Raw genomic sequence first — 17,996 nt, forward strand, 5'->3', positions numbered from 1 at the left:
GTTCCTAACAGGAAAACTTCTCTTCCTGCTTGTAGGCTGTACAGTATATTCGGTCTAGTGTATTCCAGTTGCGTCTTCATTACAGTGCTCCACGTAGGACCTGACTAATGAATATTTCTGCCATCGTTGCCGTTCTTGCTGTAGCTCTTCTGGAAACCAGCAGCAATGCTCTGGAACCACCAGTGGAACTACAACTACAGCTGAAGACTAGCCTCCGAGCTCCTCTAAACCCAAGATTCCTTTCTGTAACCATTGATGCCAGTCTTGCCTCAGAAGCTAAGTATATTGCTTTCCTTGGGTAAGTGGCATGTCTTAACACCTAAAGACTGTATATCTTTTTTATCGCACTGTTCTGTTATTGTCTTTGTACATATATTGACATATGTATATTGTTATTTTTTAAGTATTGTACCCTACACTGTCTGTGCACCTTGTGATTAGTGTTGCTCACGAATATTCGCAATGCGAATTTTATTCGCGAATATAGCGCTATATATTCGTAATTACGAATATTCGTTTTTTTTTCACAGTACACATCACAGTGATCATCCCTCTCTGCTTCCAGCTTGTGTGGTGTAAAGAAGGCTCTAATACTACTGTGTGAGACTGGCGTGCGAATTTTCACATATGCGAAAATTTGCATATGCTAATTTCCGCATATGCGAATTGTTGCATATGCTAATTTTGTATATGCTAATTTTCTCATATGTAAAAATAAAATAAAACGAGAATATTACGAATATGCCAATTTAGCGAATATTTGCGAATTCGAATATGGCCTATGCCGCTCAACACTACTTGTGATCTGAAGATTTAATGGGCAGTCATTTTAGCTGGCAGTGGGAATGTTGGTATCCTGGCTGCCAACTAACAGAAGTTGTCTCTGTAGGAACAGCATGGTTCTGGTGCTTTAGTTCTCAGTAAGAAGGAGTGTGGGTTGTGCAAGACTCCGGGCACTATCACACTACACTCTGTCCCTGTGTTAATTATATCTATTGGCATTCTGTCGAAAATGGGAGCTGCAGACCTTCTATGGCCTCTAATGATTCAGTTTGGGATATAAACACTATTTTGAGCAGACTTATGACAGTAGTTGTTTTTTTTTTTTTTAAATAGCGCATATGTCCTGAACTGAATCACTAGGTGACTCCGTTTGGCCATAGAAGTGCATGGGGTCTGCTGCTCCTGGTAACAATATACATCGGCATCCCAGTGGGATGAGATTACGGGGGCCAAATCTTTAGGTGATCGCACCCTTATGCCTTGGGTAGGCAATAGCGGAAGCAGTTTGTGGGGGGACTCCATCCTTGGAAGTTCAGCCCTATCGTGGGGTGTAGCTGGAAAAAATTTACCTGGGCCCCCTACCCCCCTGCGCCAGGGCCAAAAATGGGCCCAAGCTTTTATAATAAGCGGCCCATTTTTGTGGTGGGGGTCCAACTGCTGGGACACCTTGGTTCAAATGGCTCTCCAGCTGTTGCAAAGCTACAACTCCCACCATGTCTGGAGAGCTTCAGGCATTATGAGAGTAGTAGTTTTGCAACAGCTGGAGAGCAACAAATTGGGGTACAGTTTAACCCCTCATTTCCACAGAACTTACAAGTGACTACAGCAGTACTGGGACAGTCAGGAGAATACACAATGATATCAGTGACCTCTGAAGAGTGAAGTATTTTCTGCTTTCTTTCCTTGTCTTCTTCATCTGGTCAGACGCCGTGACTTCTTTTGGATACATCTTTCTCTGCAGAGTCATAGACACCCGGACATCATAGGTTCCTCCTCACTTTGTTAATCCTTATAATCCTGCCAAATACTCTGCCCCCTAAATATAACCCTGCCACACATTGTACCCTCTGAATATTATACTGCCACACACTGTACCCTCTAAATATAATGCTGCCACACACACTATACCCCCTGAATATAATACTGTCACACACTGTACCCCTGAATATAATACTGCCACACAGTGTACCCCTGAATATAATACTGCCACACACTGTACCCCCTGAATATAATACTGCCACACAGTGTGCCACAACTGAAATAACCTTGCCAGACATTGTACTCCCTGTATATAATAATGTCACACACTGTACCCTCTAAATATAATACTGTCACACACTGTACCCTCTAAATATAATGCTGCCACACTGTACCCCCTGAATACAATGCTGCCACACACTGTAACCCCTGAATACAATACTGCCACACACTGTACCCCAGATTACAATACTGTCACACACATTGCCCTCTGAATATTACCCTGCATAACACTGTGCCCGTAATAATAACACTGTCACACACTGTTTCTTCTCAGCTGAATCCAACACCAGTACTGACTCCTCTCTTCCCCCAAACCCCTTCTCTCTCCCCCTCCTTCTCAGACCCAAATCCATTCCACGCTCCTCTGCCCCCCCCCCCCCCAGACCCCTAAGTCCTCCTCCAGGCTCCACCAATCTAAACCAATATTCCCCAGCCCATCAGTGATGTATTTTAGTTTTGTGCTGCCCTAGGCCGATCCGTACCCAATCGCCGCCGGAATAACCCTGCCCTGCGCTGAATTTTTAAAGGGACAGGACTGAAAGCATAAAAAATTTGCTGGCAGCAACAGGCCCGAGGGCCGGGCCTTAGTGCCCGCTGTGTCAGTGTGACTTGCTGCTGCAGAAAATAGAGTAGTGGCATGGGGGCCATCCAGACCCCCCTGGCTATGGGGCCCAGTCACAATTGCGACCACTGTGACCTCTATAGCTACGCCACTGGTCCTACCATGTTAGTGGACTGAATGTGAGCATAGGAGGGGTTTGGCTCATAGGGCTGTCAGGAATAATGCGTGGTTTGGAACATTACCCCTTTCCTGTTAAAGGATGAGTCCTGTTTATGAAAACTTATCCCCTATCTGCATCGCGGGGGATCCAACTGCTGGGACTCTTTGCAATCCCCTGCCTAGTGCCCCCTGCTCTCCTCAATGAATGAAGCTGTGTCAGCACAAAGTGGTGGCCGACATACCTCTTCCATACTACTACTCCTTTAAAAAAAAAAAAAAAAAAAAAAAAATGAAAGCAGAGTGTGCTTCTGTGCGCAGAGTTTATTTAATTATATGAAGGACTGTTCCAGAACATTCAAGTGTCAAATGTAATAATATCACCTTAAGGGTATATTCACACTGAGGAATTGATGAGGAATCCTTTCGATCAGGAAATTCAGCCAATCTGCCATCTACTGATTGGCAACAAATTTTATTGGGGAATTTTAAGAGGGAATCCGGAAGTTTAGCAATTTTGGGATTTGAGCTGCGAATTTTGTGTCCATTTTGCATCAATTCTATGTCAATTCTGCTCCAAACTCATTTTGTCAGGAAAAATCCACTTGACTTCAATAGACTTTTACATGCGGATTCTGCAAGAAAAGTGAACAGACTATTAAAGTCAACAGAACTTTAAAGGGGTACTCCACCGGATAACATCTTATCCCATATCCAAAGAATAGGGTATACGATTGTGGTGCAGGGCAGATGTTGTTACCCTAGGGGCAGATGGTATTAACCCTTTGTGTTCATGACACCAGGGCGTGGTTTAGCCTTAACCACCCGAAGGTATACCACTGGATCCTGGGCTAGGCACGGGGGCAATGAAGACACCGACACCAAGTTACGGAAAATGGTAGCTTTACTGAGGGTAGACAGTTGTTATAGTCTATGCAGTACAGCCAGGGCCCAAGGAGGTGACCAGTGACACAGAGACCTCGCAGGTTTGCTGGGACTTATAGTTGGATGGGAGAATTTAGTGCAGACCACACCGGGTAGACAGAAGACTTGACTTACAGGATGATGACTTTGAGCGCTGCGCTCTGTTGGTAGAGTGCATGCGTCGGCAGATTACATACAGCTCTCACGTAATCCGGCTTTGCCAGTTGCCGTCCCAAGTATAAGGCTATGTGTCAATAATATTTTTAGCTTTACAATACTGCATATTTCTGAATTTCCGATCACCTTTAAGGCAAGACAGGGAAGAGGACACCTCTTTGGCAGCTTGGCCCTGTAGAACGACTTTGGCAGATACAGAGTTATTGTCCACATACATTGTATAAGCACAGAACCTAATACTTTATTTAGTAGGATAGCTTTGGCACAGTCACTACATTATTGTGCAATTTAATGAAAGATCATTATTACACTCTGCACTTCCCTTTTTTTTTTTTTTTTTTTTTTTTTAGCAATGCTGCTTCCTTATGTTGCAGGAGGGTTTAAATGCTACCATTGCACCTCTTAAGGCCCTTTTTACTTGGTCTGAGGGGGAGGATAGTCAACGCTATCTGATCTCAATGATCAGTGCCTGTTTAATAAGCCTTCACATAGGTCAATCTATCACTGATTGCACGTCACCCTATAACTTTGTCATTGTCGCCAGGCCAGCACATCATCCATTTACACAGGCCACACAAAAAAATCACATCATTTTTTCATTTGTCAGCTGATGTCATGTCAACAAATGGGCCATAGCACTCCTCATTTCTTTATGGAGAGAGAAGTATATAGAAAGTCTAGGGACTTTCCATGATTCTGTACATTGCTCGCACCTCTGAAAAGCAGAAATAAACAATATACAACAAGTTTTTTCTATTGCCACTGGCAGGTGAATTTAACCACACACATCACTTTTTTCACCTGATGGAAGTGCCATTGTCCATTCGTTTGCTGTTTTTGGTGGATCCGTGACCTGGATTTACACATTGTGCACCTGGGCATTTTTTATTGGAGTGCTGCTTTTCATGGGAATTGTGTATGTATGGAGATAGATGTCTGTCATGTGCAGACCAAATGATCAATTTCCCATGTGCCACAGGGAAATTGGTCCCTTGGTCTGCACATGGCAGACTTGGATGTATATATAAGCAGAAATGAAGACACACCGGGTAAGATTTACCAAAACCTGTACAGAGGAAAAATTGCCCAGTTGCCCATAGCAACCAATCAGCTCACTTCTTTAATTTTTAACAAGGCCTCTGCAAAATGAAAGAAGCAATCTGATTGGTTGCTATGGGCAACTGGGCAATTTTTCCTCTGGACAGGTTTTGCTAAATCTCCCCCACAGTGTTCAGCTGAGCCCATTTACTTAAAGGACATCTGCAGCAAAAGACAACTTATCCCCTATGCACAGGGGATAAGCGTCGACCTCGCGCCCCCTCCGCATACAGTTCTATGGGAGGGGTGGGGAGGCACGAACGCTGCATCCCTGCCTCTCCCATAGAACTACATGGAGGAGATGGGCGGCCTCCTGCACGGGAGAGCCGCGACAGAGCCATGGCCCCGTGCAGGAGATCGGGGGCTTATAAATTGTATTTTGCTGGAGATGTCCTTTAAAGCGTACCTGTCATAGTGCAAAAAAAAGAAAAAAGTGATATGTTACTCAGGGCCCAATCCTGATCATGTGCATATAATTTTAATGTGTCTTGGATCTATATATCCAGAGATATCAGCATTTATCTGCTGGTGAGTTACTTTTTCATTGTGCAGACTGGAGGGGGCGTGTCAGTCTGTCTCCCTCACAGGAGCAAGCCTGGGCAGTCAGCCAATCAATACTCTCTACTCTGTAACCCTTTCCTCTCTGGTTTTATGCTGTGTCATGTTACACGGAGAAAGATACTTGGAGCTTGCCTGCAGTAATCAGAAGACATTATGGTGAATTCATCACAGGATAAAATGTATAAATATAAGAATAGATCTTTATAAAATTAGTGTAAGAATTTTTTAGATAAAAGTACAGCATTTTTATGAATACATGTTCTATCTGTTTTATCTTCTCCTAGTAAAGCTGGATGCTAATCAGCATAGCTGTCACTATGTGTGTCATTCATCTTTCACAGACTCCTGAATGTCTGATCAACTTCTTTGTCATTCAGGAGTAGTGTTGAGCGGCATAGGCCATATTCGAATTCGCGAATATTCGCGAATATATGGACGAATATTCGTCATATATTCGCGAATATTCGCATATTCGTTATATCCTCGTTTTATTTTCGCGCATGCGAAAATACGCCATGCGAAAATTAACATATGTGGAAATTCGCATATGCGAAAATTAGCATATGCTAATTTTCGCATATGCGAATTTTCGCACGCCAGTCTCACACAGTAGTATTACAGCCTTCTTTACACCACACAAGCTGGAAGCAGAGAGGGATGATCACTGTGATGTGTACTGTGAAGAAAAAAAAAAAAAAAAAAAAAAAAAAAAAAAAAAACGAATATTCGTAATTACGAATATATAGCGCTATATTCGCGAAATTCGCGAATTCGCGAATATGCGATATTCGCGAATAATATTCGAATTGCGAATATTCGCGAGCAACACTATTCAGGAGTCCGAGAAAGCTTTGACTATTTCAGCATGCTGGGAGTTGTAGTTTAGTAACAACTGAAGCTGCAATGTTTGTAAATAACTGTGTTAGAGCAGTGTTGCCTCCAGCTGTTGTAAAACTACAGCTCCCAGCATGTCCACACATCCTTTATCTGTAGTTTTGCATACACAATAGAAATCTCCTATACTGGATACCGGTATGCTTTAAGTCCGGTATCCAGTATGCTGTAAAATATAGACTAGTCTGTCTGGCTAAAAGACAGGCGACCCCTACTGGCGGCTATTTTGAGCTTGAATTTCAGGTTAAAATTTAATTTTTTTAACAGGTGTATTTTGTGAAATGTCATATTATAATGAGTCCTGCAATATATGAAAAGTTTTTAACAATGACAGTGCCTCTTTAAGGAATTTTGGGGATTTATGCACCCCAAGCGATCAAAACTTCTGACCTGTCAGAAGTGTTTTAAAGAGATAGGAACCCTTTAATGGGTCTTAGAGAAGTAAATGGGAAAAAAAAATGTTGAATTTTTTTTTTTTTAGATCCCAGAAACTTATCACTTTAACAAGTGGCCTTTCTCCTGCCTTCTTGAGATTTGGAGGAACAAAATCAGATTTCCTTTTCTTTGATCCAGCACGAAAAGCATCAACAGAAGAAAACATTACCTGGAACTTCGCAGTAAAGCAAGGTGACAATGATACAGAAATAAAGAATGTATTTTTTAATCATAGGGAAACATGGTAAATTTATCTTTGCGATGTATTGTTTCCAAAACTTTCATAGCTTATTATTTTTCTCTCTGTATAGATGAACCATTTTTTGTGAAATAATCAATTTTAAAACTATTGTTTTGTTTCCCTGCTGTTATAAAAATAAGACATTTTAAGATAAATAAGATAAAAATTACATAAATACCATCACTTCTTTCTATAAGGCAATATCCAGCACAGTACATTATGCTTTGTCACCAATTGTATATTGTAATGTGTGTAATTATTGCCTTACAGAATATTTTACACTTACTGAAAAATTACTGCTCCACAAGGGTTTACTAGGGTCTTAAAGGGGTTATCCAGTATTAAAAAACCAGAGCCGATTTCTTTAAAAAAACTGCACCACATTTGTCTGCAGGTTGGGTGTGGTTTTGCAGCTCCGTTCCATTGAAGTAAATGGAGACCACAAACAACCTGCAGACAGGTATTGTGCTGTTTTTTTTGCTATTGCTGGATAACCCCTTTAAAGGTAATTTGTCTGCCACATGTTTTATATGTCTGATAGCAAGGGTACTGTTGCTCTTATCTTAATTAAAAATAAAATGAGTGTGTTCGTGTCTCTGATAATAACATGTCACTATGGTGTCCATTGAGAAATAGTTACTATATCTAAAAGTACAATGCTACATTATATGAAGCAGAAGAAAGAGGAGTCCAGCGTCCAGAAACTCGGAGGATAATATTTATTCACCAGATGGTCATAACAGGAACACAGGGTACAGTGACGCGTTTCGGCTTTACAACAAAGCTTTAGTATGACTAAGGCTTTGTTGTAAAGCCGAAACGCGTCACTGTACCCTGTGTTCCTGTTATGACCATCTGGTGAATAAATATTATCCTCCGAGTTTCTGGACGCTGGACTCCTCTTTCTTCTGTTGTCCATTTGGGCGAGGTCCGCGCCCTGTCCGTGCGCACCTGCGGTGAGCTGAAGCACTGTTGTTTCTCTATTATATGAAGCATTAATGATAGATTTCCGGTTTTATGGTTTATGGTCTTTTTTTTTTTGGCTTTATTGATTTCTTAAAAAAATAAATAAAAAAAACACAATACTTATGCAAACGCGTAGACTTCTTGTTTTCAATGTTGATCCAGTCTGATAACCACGTGGGATCGGGAGGGATATTTTTACTGTGTAAGACAAATTGGTTTATAACAGAGCTGATATATTTAAAAATCGGCACCATATCTGTCCTCAGGATGTGTGTGTTACTAGAGCTCAGTTCCATTAAAGTGAATGGAGTTAAAGGGGTACTCCGGCGAAATTTTTAAATTTTTTTTTAAATCAACTGGTGCCAGAAAGTTAAACAGATCTGTAAATTACTTCTATTAAAAAATCTTAATCCTTTTAGCACTTATTAGCTGCTGAATACTACATAGGAAATTATTTTCTTTTTGGAACACAGAGCTCTCTGCTGACATCATGACCACAGTGCTCTCTGTGGACACCTCTGTCCATTTTAAGAACTGTACAGAGTAGGAGAAAATCCCCATAGCAAACATATATGCTGCTCTGGACAGTTCCTAAAATGGACAGAGATGTCAGCAGAGAGCACTGTGCTCATGATGTCAACAGAGAGCACTGTGTTCCAAAAAGAAAATAATTTCCTCTGTAGTATTCAGCAGCTAATAAGTACTGGAAGGAGTAAGATTTTTTTAATAGAAATAATTTACAAATCTGTTTAACTTTCTGGCACCCCTTTAATGTTATGCATATGCGGTGGCCCAGTACGGGAGGTGTTACCCCGTGCTCCTGCTGTCCTGTCAGGCAGCCTCCTTCAGTGTCCTCAAGGCACCCTGCACTTGTTTCCCCATTGTAAATATGTTTTACCTTGTAAAGTGTTATAAAATGTAATGTTGCTTTAAGAGTTATACCATGTGATATGTCATGTGATTGTTACCCAGGAGGTACCAGTGACCAGGTAATCCCAAGAGTGACCTATGGGCTCCCTGCTAGTCTCCCCCATATAAGCCCTGGGTGTAGATAGCTTCTCTCTCTTTGAGCTCTGCTCTTCTGCTAAGCTGAGGTCCAGTGTAGTCATGCCTAGTGTGTGTGTCCAGAGTGTTGGAGGCCTCAATGTCAAGTCCTGCAGCCACCATCAAGTCAAGTAAGCTAAAGTCATAGCTTTATGAGTCATGTCAAGTCAGTCCATGTCATCTGTCAAGTCAGCGTGGTCTGCATTCAATTGTCCATTTCTACTTCAAGTCCCAGCAAGCCCTTAAGGTCTCTGCGTCACTGGTCACCTCCTTGGACCCTGGCTGAACTGTATAGACTTTACCAACTGTCTACCCTCAGTAAAGCTACCATTTTCCGTAACTTGGCGTCAGAGTCTTTATTGCCCCTGTGTCTAGCCCAGGATCCAGTGGTATACCTTCAGGTGGTTTTAGGCTAAACAACGCCCTGGCATCACGAATACAAGGGGTTAATGCCATCTGCCCCTAGGGTAACAACATCAGCATCAGCATTGGACATTTTCTGATCTGTAGTGGCATAGCTGTAGGAAGGACAACATTTTAGGACAAAAATGTAATGGGTGCAATACAGTACACTAGTTAAACATTAATAATCTTCCCTTTGACATATTCCTTTTAATAAGAAATTAAGGATGGGTCTTTAAAAACTTTACATGGGCACTGTTACTTTAAGAAAAAATTGGATATGTACTAAAGGCATGTAAAAAGTCTTGATTGGTTGGAATCTGGGTGTGCAGACCCCCACTGATCATTAGATATAGCCGGGAGAAGTGATCGGTTTCATTTCCCAGTGATTGGCGGACATTCTGCACATTTACACGATCTGGCTGGTGCTAGGACCACTCAGAAACGTGCCGTCTAATAGAAAGCAATGCAGATACCGGAATCAGGAAATTTAACTGTGTGCACAGTTCAGCAGAATCCCTGTTGATTCCCCATGGAAATCAATGGGACTCTGCTGCAGCCGAATGTCCCTGTGTAATATTCTTGCATGATTCTTTTTCTTTGCTAAACTACCGATCCTTGATGAACCCTATTCAAGTGAATGTATCCATTTTGTTCCGCCCCATTTCAGGGTTCGTTCTGCTCAAGAGCCGAACGGACCCTGAACGGACGCATGCAAGCGGCAGCGTGAACCTAGACTTCCTGTAGGTACTGTAGCTACATTGTAGTCACAGATAACTGCTCTTATTGAGCTCAGCTGAAAAACAGTGAAGGAGCAAGTACTATGGGGAAAAAATATCAGATAAGGATCTATTGTATATAGGCTGTGACTTGCATATCATTGTTGAGCTTATCATTGGAAATCCACTTTAAAACTGAAAGTAGACTAGACATTGAATGGTGTTTGTGAATTGTACATAATTAAGAAATTGTGGTAGCGGGGTGTGATGAGGGCAGATGTTGTTACCCTGGGGCAGATGGCATTAACCCCTTGTATTTGTGATGCCAGGGCGTGGTTTAGCCTAAAACCACCCAAAGGTATACCACTGGATCCTGGGCTAGGCATGGGGGGGGGGCAATAAAAACTCCGACGCCAAGTTACAGACAACGGTAGCTTTACTGAGGGTAGACAGTTGGTAAAGTCTATACAGTTCAGCCAGGGCCCAAGGAGGTGACCAGTGACGAAGAGACCTTAAAGGAGTACTCCAACGCAAAATAACTTATCCCTTATCCAAAGGATAGGGGATAAGTTATAGACGCGGGGGGTTCGAGCACTGGGGCCCCCGGGATCTCCTGGACGGGGCCGCAGCAGTCTGCAGGAAGTGAAGTTTTGTCCCCAGCAGAAAGCCGCGGCAGACACTCCCCCTCCATGTATCTCTATGGGGTACATGGAGGGGGCATGTCGGCCGCCGCATCATGCGGGGACGGAATGCCCCCTTTCCTGTACATTGCCGCGACCCCGTACCGAAGATCGCGGGGGGCCCCAGCGCTCGGACCCCCGCGATCTATAACTTATCCCCTATCCTTTGCACAGGGGATAAGTTATTTTGCACTATAGATGTCCTTTAAGGGCTTGCTTGGACTTGTAGTAGGACTGGACAACTGAATGCAGACCACGCTGACTTTAGCTTACTTGAATTGATGGTGGCTGCAGGACTTGACTTTGAGGTCTCCAACACTGTACACACACACTAGGCATGACTGACCTCAGCAGGAAGCAAGAGCTCTAAGCTCAAAGAGAGAGCTAGCTCCACCCAGGGCTTCTATGGGGGAGACTAGCAGGGAGCCCATAGGTCACCCCTGGGATCACCTGGTCACTGGTACCTCCTGGTAACAATCACATGACATAACTATTAAAGATACAACACATTTTATAATACAATGCACTGCAGAACATACAGTTTCAAGAAACCCTTTGGAATTATATGGATTTCTACACAAATTGGTCATAAAATGTGATTTTGATCTTCATCTTAAACTAATAACACACAAAGAATTACATGTTACCATGTTTTTATTGAACACACCATGTAAACATTCACAATGCAGGTGGAAAAAGTATGTGAACCCCTAGACTAATGACCTCTACAAGAGCTAATTGGAGTGAGCTGTCATCCAACTGGAGTCGTATCAATGAGATGAGATTGGAGGTGTTGGTTACAGCTGCCCTGCCCTATAAAAAACACCCACCAGTTCTGGGTTTGCTTTTCACAAGAAGCATTGCCTGATGTGAGTGATGCCTCGCACAAAAGAGCTCTCAGAAGACCTACCATTAAGAATTGTTGACTTGCATAAAGCTGGAAAGGGTTATAGAAGTATCTCCAAAAGCCTTTCTGTTCATCAATCCACTGTGAGACAAATTGTCTATAAATGGAGAAAGTTCAGCACTGCTGCTACTCTCCCTAGGAGTGGCCGTCCTGTAAAGATGACTGCAAGAGCACAGCGCAGACTGCTCAATGAGGTGAAGAAGAATCCTAGAGTGTCAGCATATGCCAGAGACTTTTGTAAGTCTTTAGCAAACATCCCTGTTAGCGAATCTACCATACATAAAACACTAAACAAGAATGGATTTCATGAGAGGATACAGCAGAGGAAGCCAATGCTGTCCAAAAAAAACATTGCTGCACGTTTACAGTTTGCACAAGAGCCCCCTAATGTTCCACAGCAGTACTGGCAAATTGTTCTGTGGACAGATGAAACCAAAGTTGAGTTGTTTGGAAGAAGCACACAACACTGTGTGGAGAAAAAGAGGCACAGCACACCAACATCAAAACCTCATCCCAACTGTGAAGAAACAGAAGAAAATACGCCTTCTGCATTGGCCCAGTCAGAGTCCTGACCTCAACCTGATTGAGATGCTGTCACATGACCTCAATAAAGCGATTCCCACCAGACAACCCAAGAATATTGCTGAACTGAAACTGTTCTGTAGGGAGGAATGGTCAAGAATTACTCCTGACCATTGTGCACGTCTCATCTGCAACTACAGGAAACTTTTAGTTGAAGTTATTGCGGCCAAAGCAGGTTCAACCAGTTATTAAATCCAAGGGTTCACATACTTTTTCCTCCTGCACTGTGAATGTTTACATGGTGTGTTCAATAAAAACATGGTAACATTTAAGTATTTCTGTATTATTAGTATAAACAGGCTGTGATTGTCTATTGTTGTGACTTAGGTGAAGATCAGATCACATTTTATGACCAAGTTGTGCAGAAATCCATATAATTCCAAAGGGTTCACATACTTTTTTCTTGCAACTGTATGTACAGGGGAGAAACAGGTGCAAGGGGCTCTGGGAACACTGAAGGAGGCTGGCTGACAGGGCAGCAAGGGTACGGGGTAGCAGCTCCCTTACTGGGCCACCACAAAATCATTCTGTCTTTTTCAACAGATGTGTGTGAAGGAAGCAAAGTTTCCTCCTCTGTGCAGCAGAAGCTGTGGTCTCAGTGGCCAAGTAAGGAACAAAACATTCTCAAAGAGGATTTTTCTGAGACCTACAAAAATGCCACAATTACAAGTAAGTCACCGTATCATAGGCCAATAAGCAAGAGGTGCTATTCTAGCATTAAATGTTTTGGAAAAAGTTCATTGCATTTTCTATGCTGTTAAATACTTAAAATGGAATGAAAAACTCTAGTTTCACTAAACAAAATCGTATCATAAAATACTATAGACTATCTGCCGTTTTTTCAACAGCGCTAAGGACAAGTACCTAAATTATATAAATTAAGAAGACAACATCTGTTTTGATTGTACTTCATGTTGGAAATACCATCTACTCTAAAGTCTTGATCAAAACTATGTCCTTGAGACATTGTCAAACATTTTTTATAATGACAGAGACACACAGTCCACATCCAATTCTATTCTTCACATGCACGGCAAAAACTACATAAAAGCATAGAGTCCAAAGATATATCCTGATCATCTAGTGTCCAACTAATACACATGAGGGGAAACTTATCAATACTTGTGCAGAAAAAAAGCTGACCATTTTCCCATAGCAACCAATCTGATCACTTATTTTATTTTTCAGAGGATATTTTAAAATTTGATGAAGCAATCTGATTGGTTGCCATGAGCAACTTGTCAACTTTTTATTTGCCCCATTGGCCCTAGCTGACAGCTCTTAACCTAGTCATGTTTATATATTATACCAACTTTTATATTCTCTCTCCACACACTGAACATGCCTGTCACTTCCCCAGGCTGGAGACCATTACCTTAGAGGCACAGTAGTCTTTTACAAAGCTCCTCTAGGTGTCCCTACTGAGCCTAATTAGGTCCAGACAGACATGGGGTGGATGGAGTGAGAGCCACCCCTCTCTCCACTGCACCACCTCTAGTGGCATTCACTGCCTCTTCAGAAGCCACAATATGAATCGGAATTGAGGAGTACTGCTGGTAAGTCAATGGAAACTTCAGCATGGTTGCATTCTTAATAGGTCCCCAAGCCATGGCAAGGTACCTTTCTGTTGCCACAGAGGACCAAGTTCACTGTGGGGAAAAAACATCAAATAGGGCCACTGGTAGACACGATGAGACTATATAATGGCTGAATGACACAGTCTGGAGGTGGCTGAAGCATGAGGAGACCATAGAGTGGCTGAATGGCACAGCCTGGAGGTGGCTGAAGCATGGAGACCATATAGTGGCTGGATGACACAGCCTGGAGGTGGCTGAAGCATGGAGACCATATAGTGGCTGAATGACACAGCCTGGAGGTGGCTGAAGCATGGAGACCATATAGTGGCTGAATGACAAAGCCTGGAGGTGGCTGAAGCATGAGGAGACCATATGGTGGCTGAATGGCACAGCCTGGAGGTGGCTGAAGCATGAGGAGACCATATAGTGGCTGAATGGCAAAGCCTGGAGGTAGCGGCAGCAGCAGCATCAGGAGTCCTGAAAGTGACCTGGTGACAGAGTGGTGTGGTGGGTGGCAATACCAGTACCTGGTGATGAAGGTGGGTGAAAGAAGGAGAACTTGGCATCAGATGTGTGGCATCAGGCGGGTGGAAGGATTAGAATAGTAGCTGAGTCAGGTAGGCAGAAGAAAACGTTCTTTTTTGTCAAAGTATTGGTGTGCCCAAGTAAGTATTGATAATATGCATGAAGTAAAACATAACTTTTCTTAGGATAAAATATATGGACCCCATTTTTTTTTTTTTATCTAACAAAAGGAAAGGTGTGCAAAAAACACCATGTGCCACCAATACCACCAAGTATTTATGCAATGCAAAGACCTCTAAAAGGTGGAAGGGAACAATATCTGGTCCATTGTAACAGGTGTGGGTAAAAACTTCCCCTGTAATGCCCTACTCTCACACTATTAATTACCTTCTTGGTGTGTTACTCGTCCTAAAAAGAGCTGCTCCACACAGGAACCTCTCCCTATTTCCACCTAAAAATACTGCCATTTCCCATGGTTTTTTGTTGGAAATAGGGAGAGGTTCCTGTGGGAAGCCGCCCTTTTTAGGACGAGTAACACTTGCCAAGAAGGGAATTAATTGTGCGAGAGTAGGGCCTTACAGGGGAGGTTTTTACTCACACCTGTTACAATGGACCATACGTTCTTCCCTTCCACCTTTTCAGAGGTCTTTGCATTGCATTACTACCTGGTGGTATTGCTGGCACATGGTGTTTTTTTCCACACCTTTCCTTTTGTTAGATTAAAAAAAAAAATTGGAGTCCATATATTTTATCCTAAGAAAAGTTATGTTTTACTTAATGCATGTTATCAATACTTACTTGTGGTCTAAATGCAGAGGAATTTCTGAAACTGGGGACCAGCACCTTTAATTATGTTTTGCAGTATCCATGGCAGCACAATGAGAGAGCCTGGAGGTGGTAGCATCAGCATGAGGAGACCATAGAGCAGCACAATTAGGGAGCCTGGAGGTGGTAGCCTCAGCATGAGGAGACCATATGATGGCACAATGAAAGAAAGTGGAGGTGGTAGCATTAGCATGACAAGACCATAGAGCAGGAGGAGAGAGCCTGGAGGTGGCAGTATCAGCATGAGGGCCATGCCAACTGAGGGTTGAGTCTGAGAAAACCACCGACTGTTGACTGGGGGTGTCGGATGTCACTTGGAATTAAGTGGATTACCGAGCGAACCGATTAATCACGGCTGCTGGGTTGCTGGTCAAGACGCTACTGCTAGCTGACACCGAGAGCTCAGACCTCTTGCTGTGACTCCTATTGCCACTCGCCCCTAGTCTGCTGTGATCTCTGCCTGCGCCTGATGAATTTAGTCCTCTGCCACACCTCTGTGCAAGTCCTGGCATTACTCTGCCTGACATACTTATTGCGTCTATGAGGGGAGTACAATATGCTTCACTACGCTTAAAACAGTATTTGTCTAGAACAGCAGCAGGTGTTTACTATTGGCTGTCCTTTCACAGTATCTAGGCCCTTGACAGATTAACAGCTAAAAAAATAGTACACTACTTAGATTCAGGTATGTGGTATGTACTTATGAGGGCAGAAAAATGTGCTACAGTACGCTTAAAAATACGTATTTTTGCACAACACCAGCAGTACACAACAGTGCTGCAGCACACAGTCGCTGTGTACTAAACCCAAAGTTGCACTCTCTCACAGACTTTTAGGAATGGACTGCTTGGTATGTATTATACAGTCTACAGACTAGTATAACCAGCAGACCATTTGTTGTGGATCAAAGAGGGCAGAAAAATGCGCTACAGTACACTTAAAAAAACGTATTGGAGTAAAACTCCAGCCGGTGATTACTTTTCCCTGGCCTTACACAGTATGTAGGACCTTGAGAGTTTAACAGGTACAAAATAGTACACTACTTAGATGTAGGTATGTGGTATGCACTTATGAGGGCAGAAAAATGTGCTATAGTACGCTTAAACAAACAACATATTTTTGCACAACATCAGCACTACACAACAGTGCTGCAGCACATAAAAGCTGTGTACTAAACCCAAAATTGCACTCTATCAAAGACTATTAGGAATGGACTGCTGGGTATGGACTGCATGTGATTCAGAGTCATCCCGCCTACCCGCCTTGCCTTCCTGTCTTCCCAGAGTTCCTTGCCCCATGTCCTCACACGTGGATCCGCCATTTTAGATGCCCTGGAGCCTGGACCACACTAAATGGAGTTTAATGAGGCAATTAGAATCAGGCGATATTCACATTCGTTGCGAATCGAATTTTTCAGGAAATTCGGATTCGTCAGCTTCAATTTGTTCATCTCTATAAATAAAGTTTACATTTTGTTGGAAGAATGTTGGATTTTTGCCTGCAAGTCAACACAGGAACCAGCCTGCTGCTACTTCCGTGCTTTTCAAGCCCCTTGTGTTCATTATTGGATACTATTTAGAATTTACAAGGTTGGCGAGCTGATCTGCCTTTTATTTTTCCAAAGAGCCAAAAAATCACTAACAAAGAAGTCCCATGAAACCATAATCCAGGATATAAACTGTTAAACAGCGGTGGTCCTCTGAAAAAAGCAGACAAAACAAAATGCCAGCATAAATGAAGAAATCCTGCAACTCACCGTGTATCTGTAATTCAGCATAAGAGACCGTCATGGAGATCTGGGAACGGCACAGGGGACTCAGAGACTCTGATTCCCCCGTCCGGATCTCAATGACGGTCTCCTTATGCTGAATTACAGATACGCGGCGAGTTGCAGGATTTCTTCATTTATGCTGACAGTTTTAAATAGATTGTTAATGCCAGCATGGACAAGAGGAATCTAACCTGCAAAACAAACCACGCTGAAAATAACCACACTGGTTACCTGCAAAATCATGTAGCCTTATAACAATTTACTTAAAAACTTGACAGCTGTTACTTAAAGGTAGGAAGCATATAGATGTCTAAAATTCTTTTGTATGCTGTAGCATTAAAACCTTTAATGCAGATAAGGGATCTAGCCCCGAAAGCACATACCATTATTCCTACACCATATTTAACAGTAGGTAACATAGAGAACATAGTCCTACTGTGGTTTTGTGGATCACATCACTCCAGTTGACACTTGGTATTGCGCAAAGTGATCCTAGGCTCGTGTGCAGCTGCTTGATGATAAAAACCCATTTCATAAAGCTCACAATGTAAATGTCTCGCTCTGATGTCACCGAGAAGCAATCTGGAATGTGCAATGATTGTTGTTAAAAAAACAAAACAGTTTTTATGCAGTGTGTAAGATGTTTTTTAGTCACTTTCAAGTTTTCAATTGAGAACTTCATCAGGACAGACTGATAAGATGTAAAATGGCACAAAGAGACTTGAGGCACAAAAGGTATTCTATGATAGTGTGGTGACCTGGTACAGAACATGTTACACTGCCTGTCCTCTCAGGTAGATGTTTCCTCAGGCGTCTGTTTCGGCCCACAGCTGCATCTGTGGTTTTATTGCCTCAGCACTTGGCCCAGGAAGTTGCTTATCCTTGGAGTGTGGAGGTTAATACTACC

The 17,996-nt window shown here is 42.6% G+C and overlaps 1 protein-coding gene across 4 annotated transcripts in view; it reads left to right on the forward strand.

Moving 5' to 3' along the window:
* HPSE (heparanase) overlaps positions 1 to 17,996 on the forward strand; it is a 147,161-nt gene that overhangs the window by 101,361 nt on the left and 27,804 nt on the right. For all 4 annotated transcript variants that reach the window (XM_056568783.1, XM_056568784.1, XM_056568785.1 and 1 more), the window contains 3 exons: positions 36 to 298; positions 6,897 to 7,042; positions 12,935 to 13,060. In XM_056568783.1, the coding sequence (XP_056424758.1) occupies positions 108 to 298; positions 6,897 to 7,042; positions 12,935 to 13,060 (463 nt within the window). In that variant the 5' untranslated portion in view covers positions 36 to 107. The remainder of the gene's footprint in view (positions 1 to 35; positions 299 to 6,896; positions 7,043 to 12,934; positions 13,061 to 17,996) is intronic.

This window comes from Hyla sarda, chromosome 1 (assembly GCF_029499605.1).
Source record: "Hyla sarda isolate aHylSar1 chromosome 1, aHylSar1.hap1, whole genome shotgun sequence".
NCBI lineage: Eukaryota > Metazoa > Chordata > Amphibia > Anura > Hylidae > Hyla > Hyla sarda.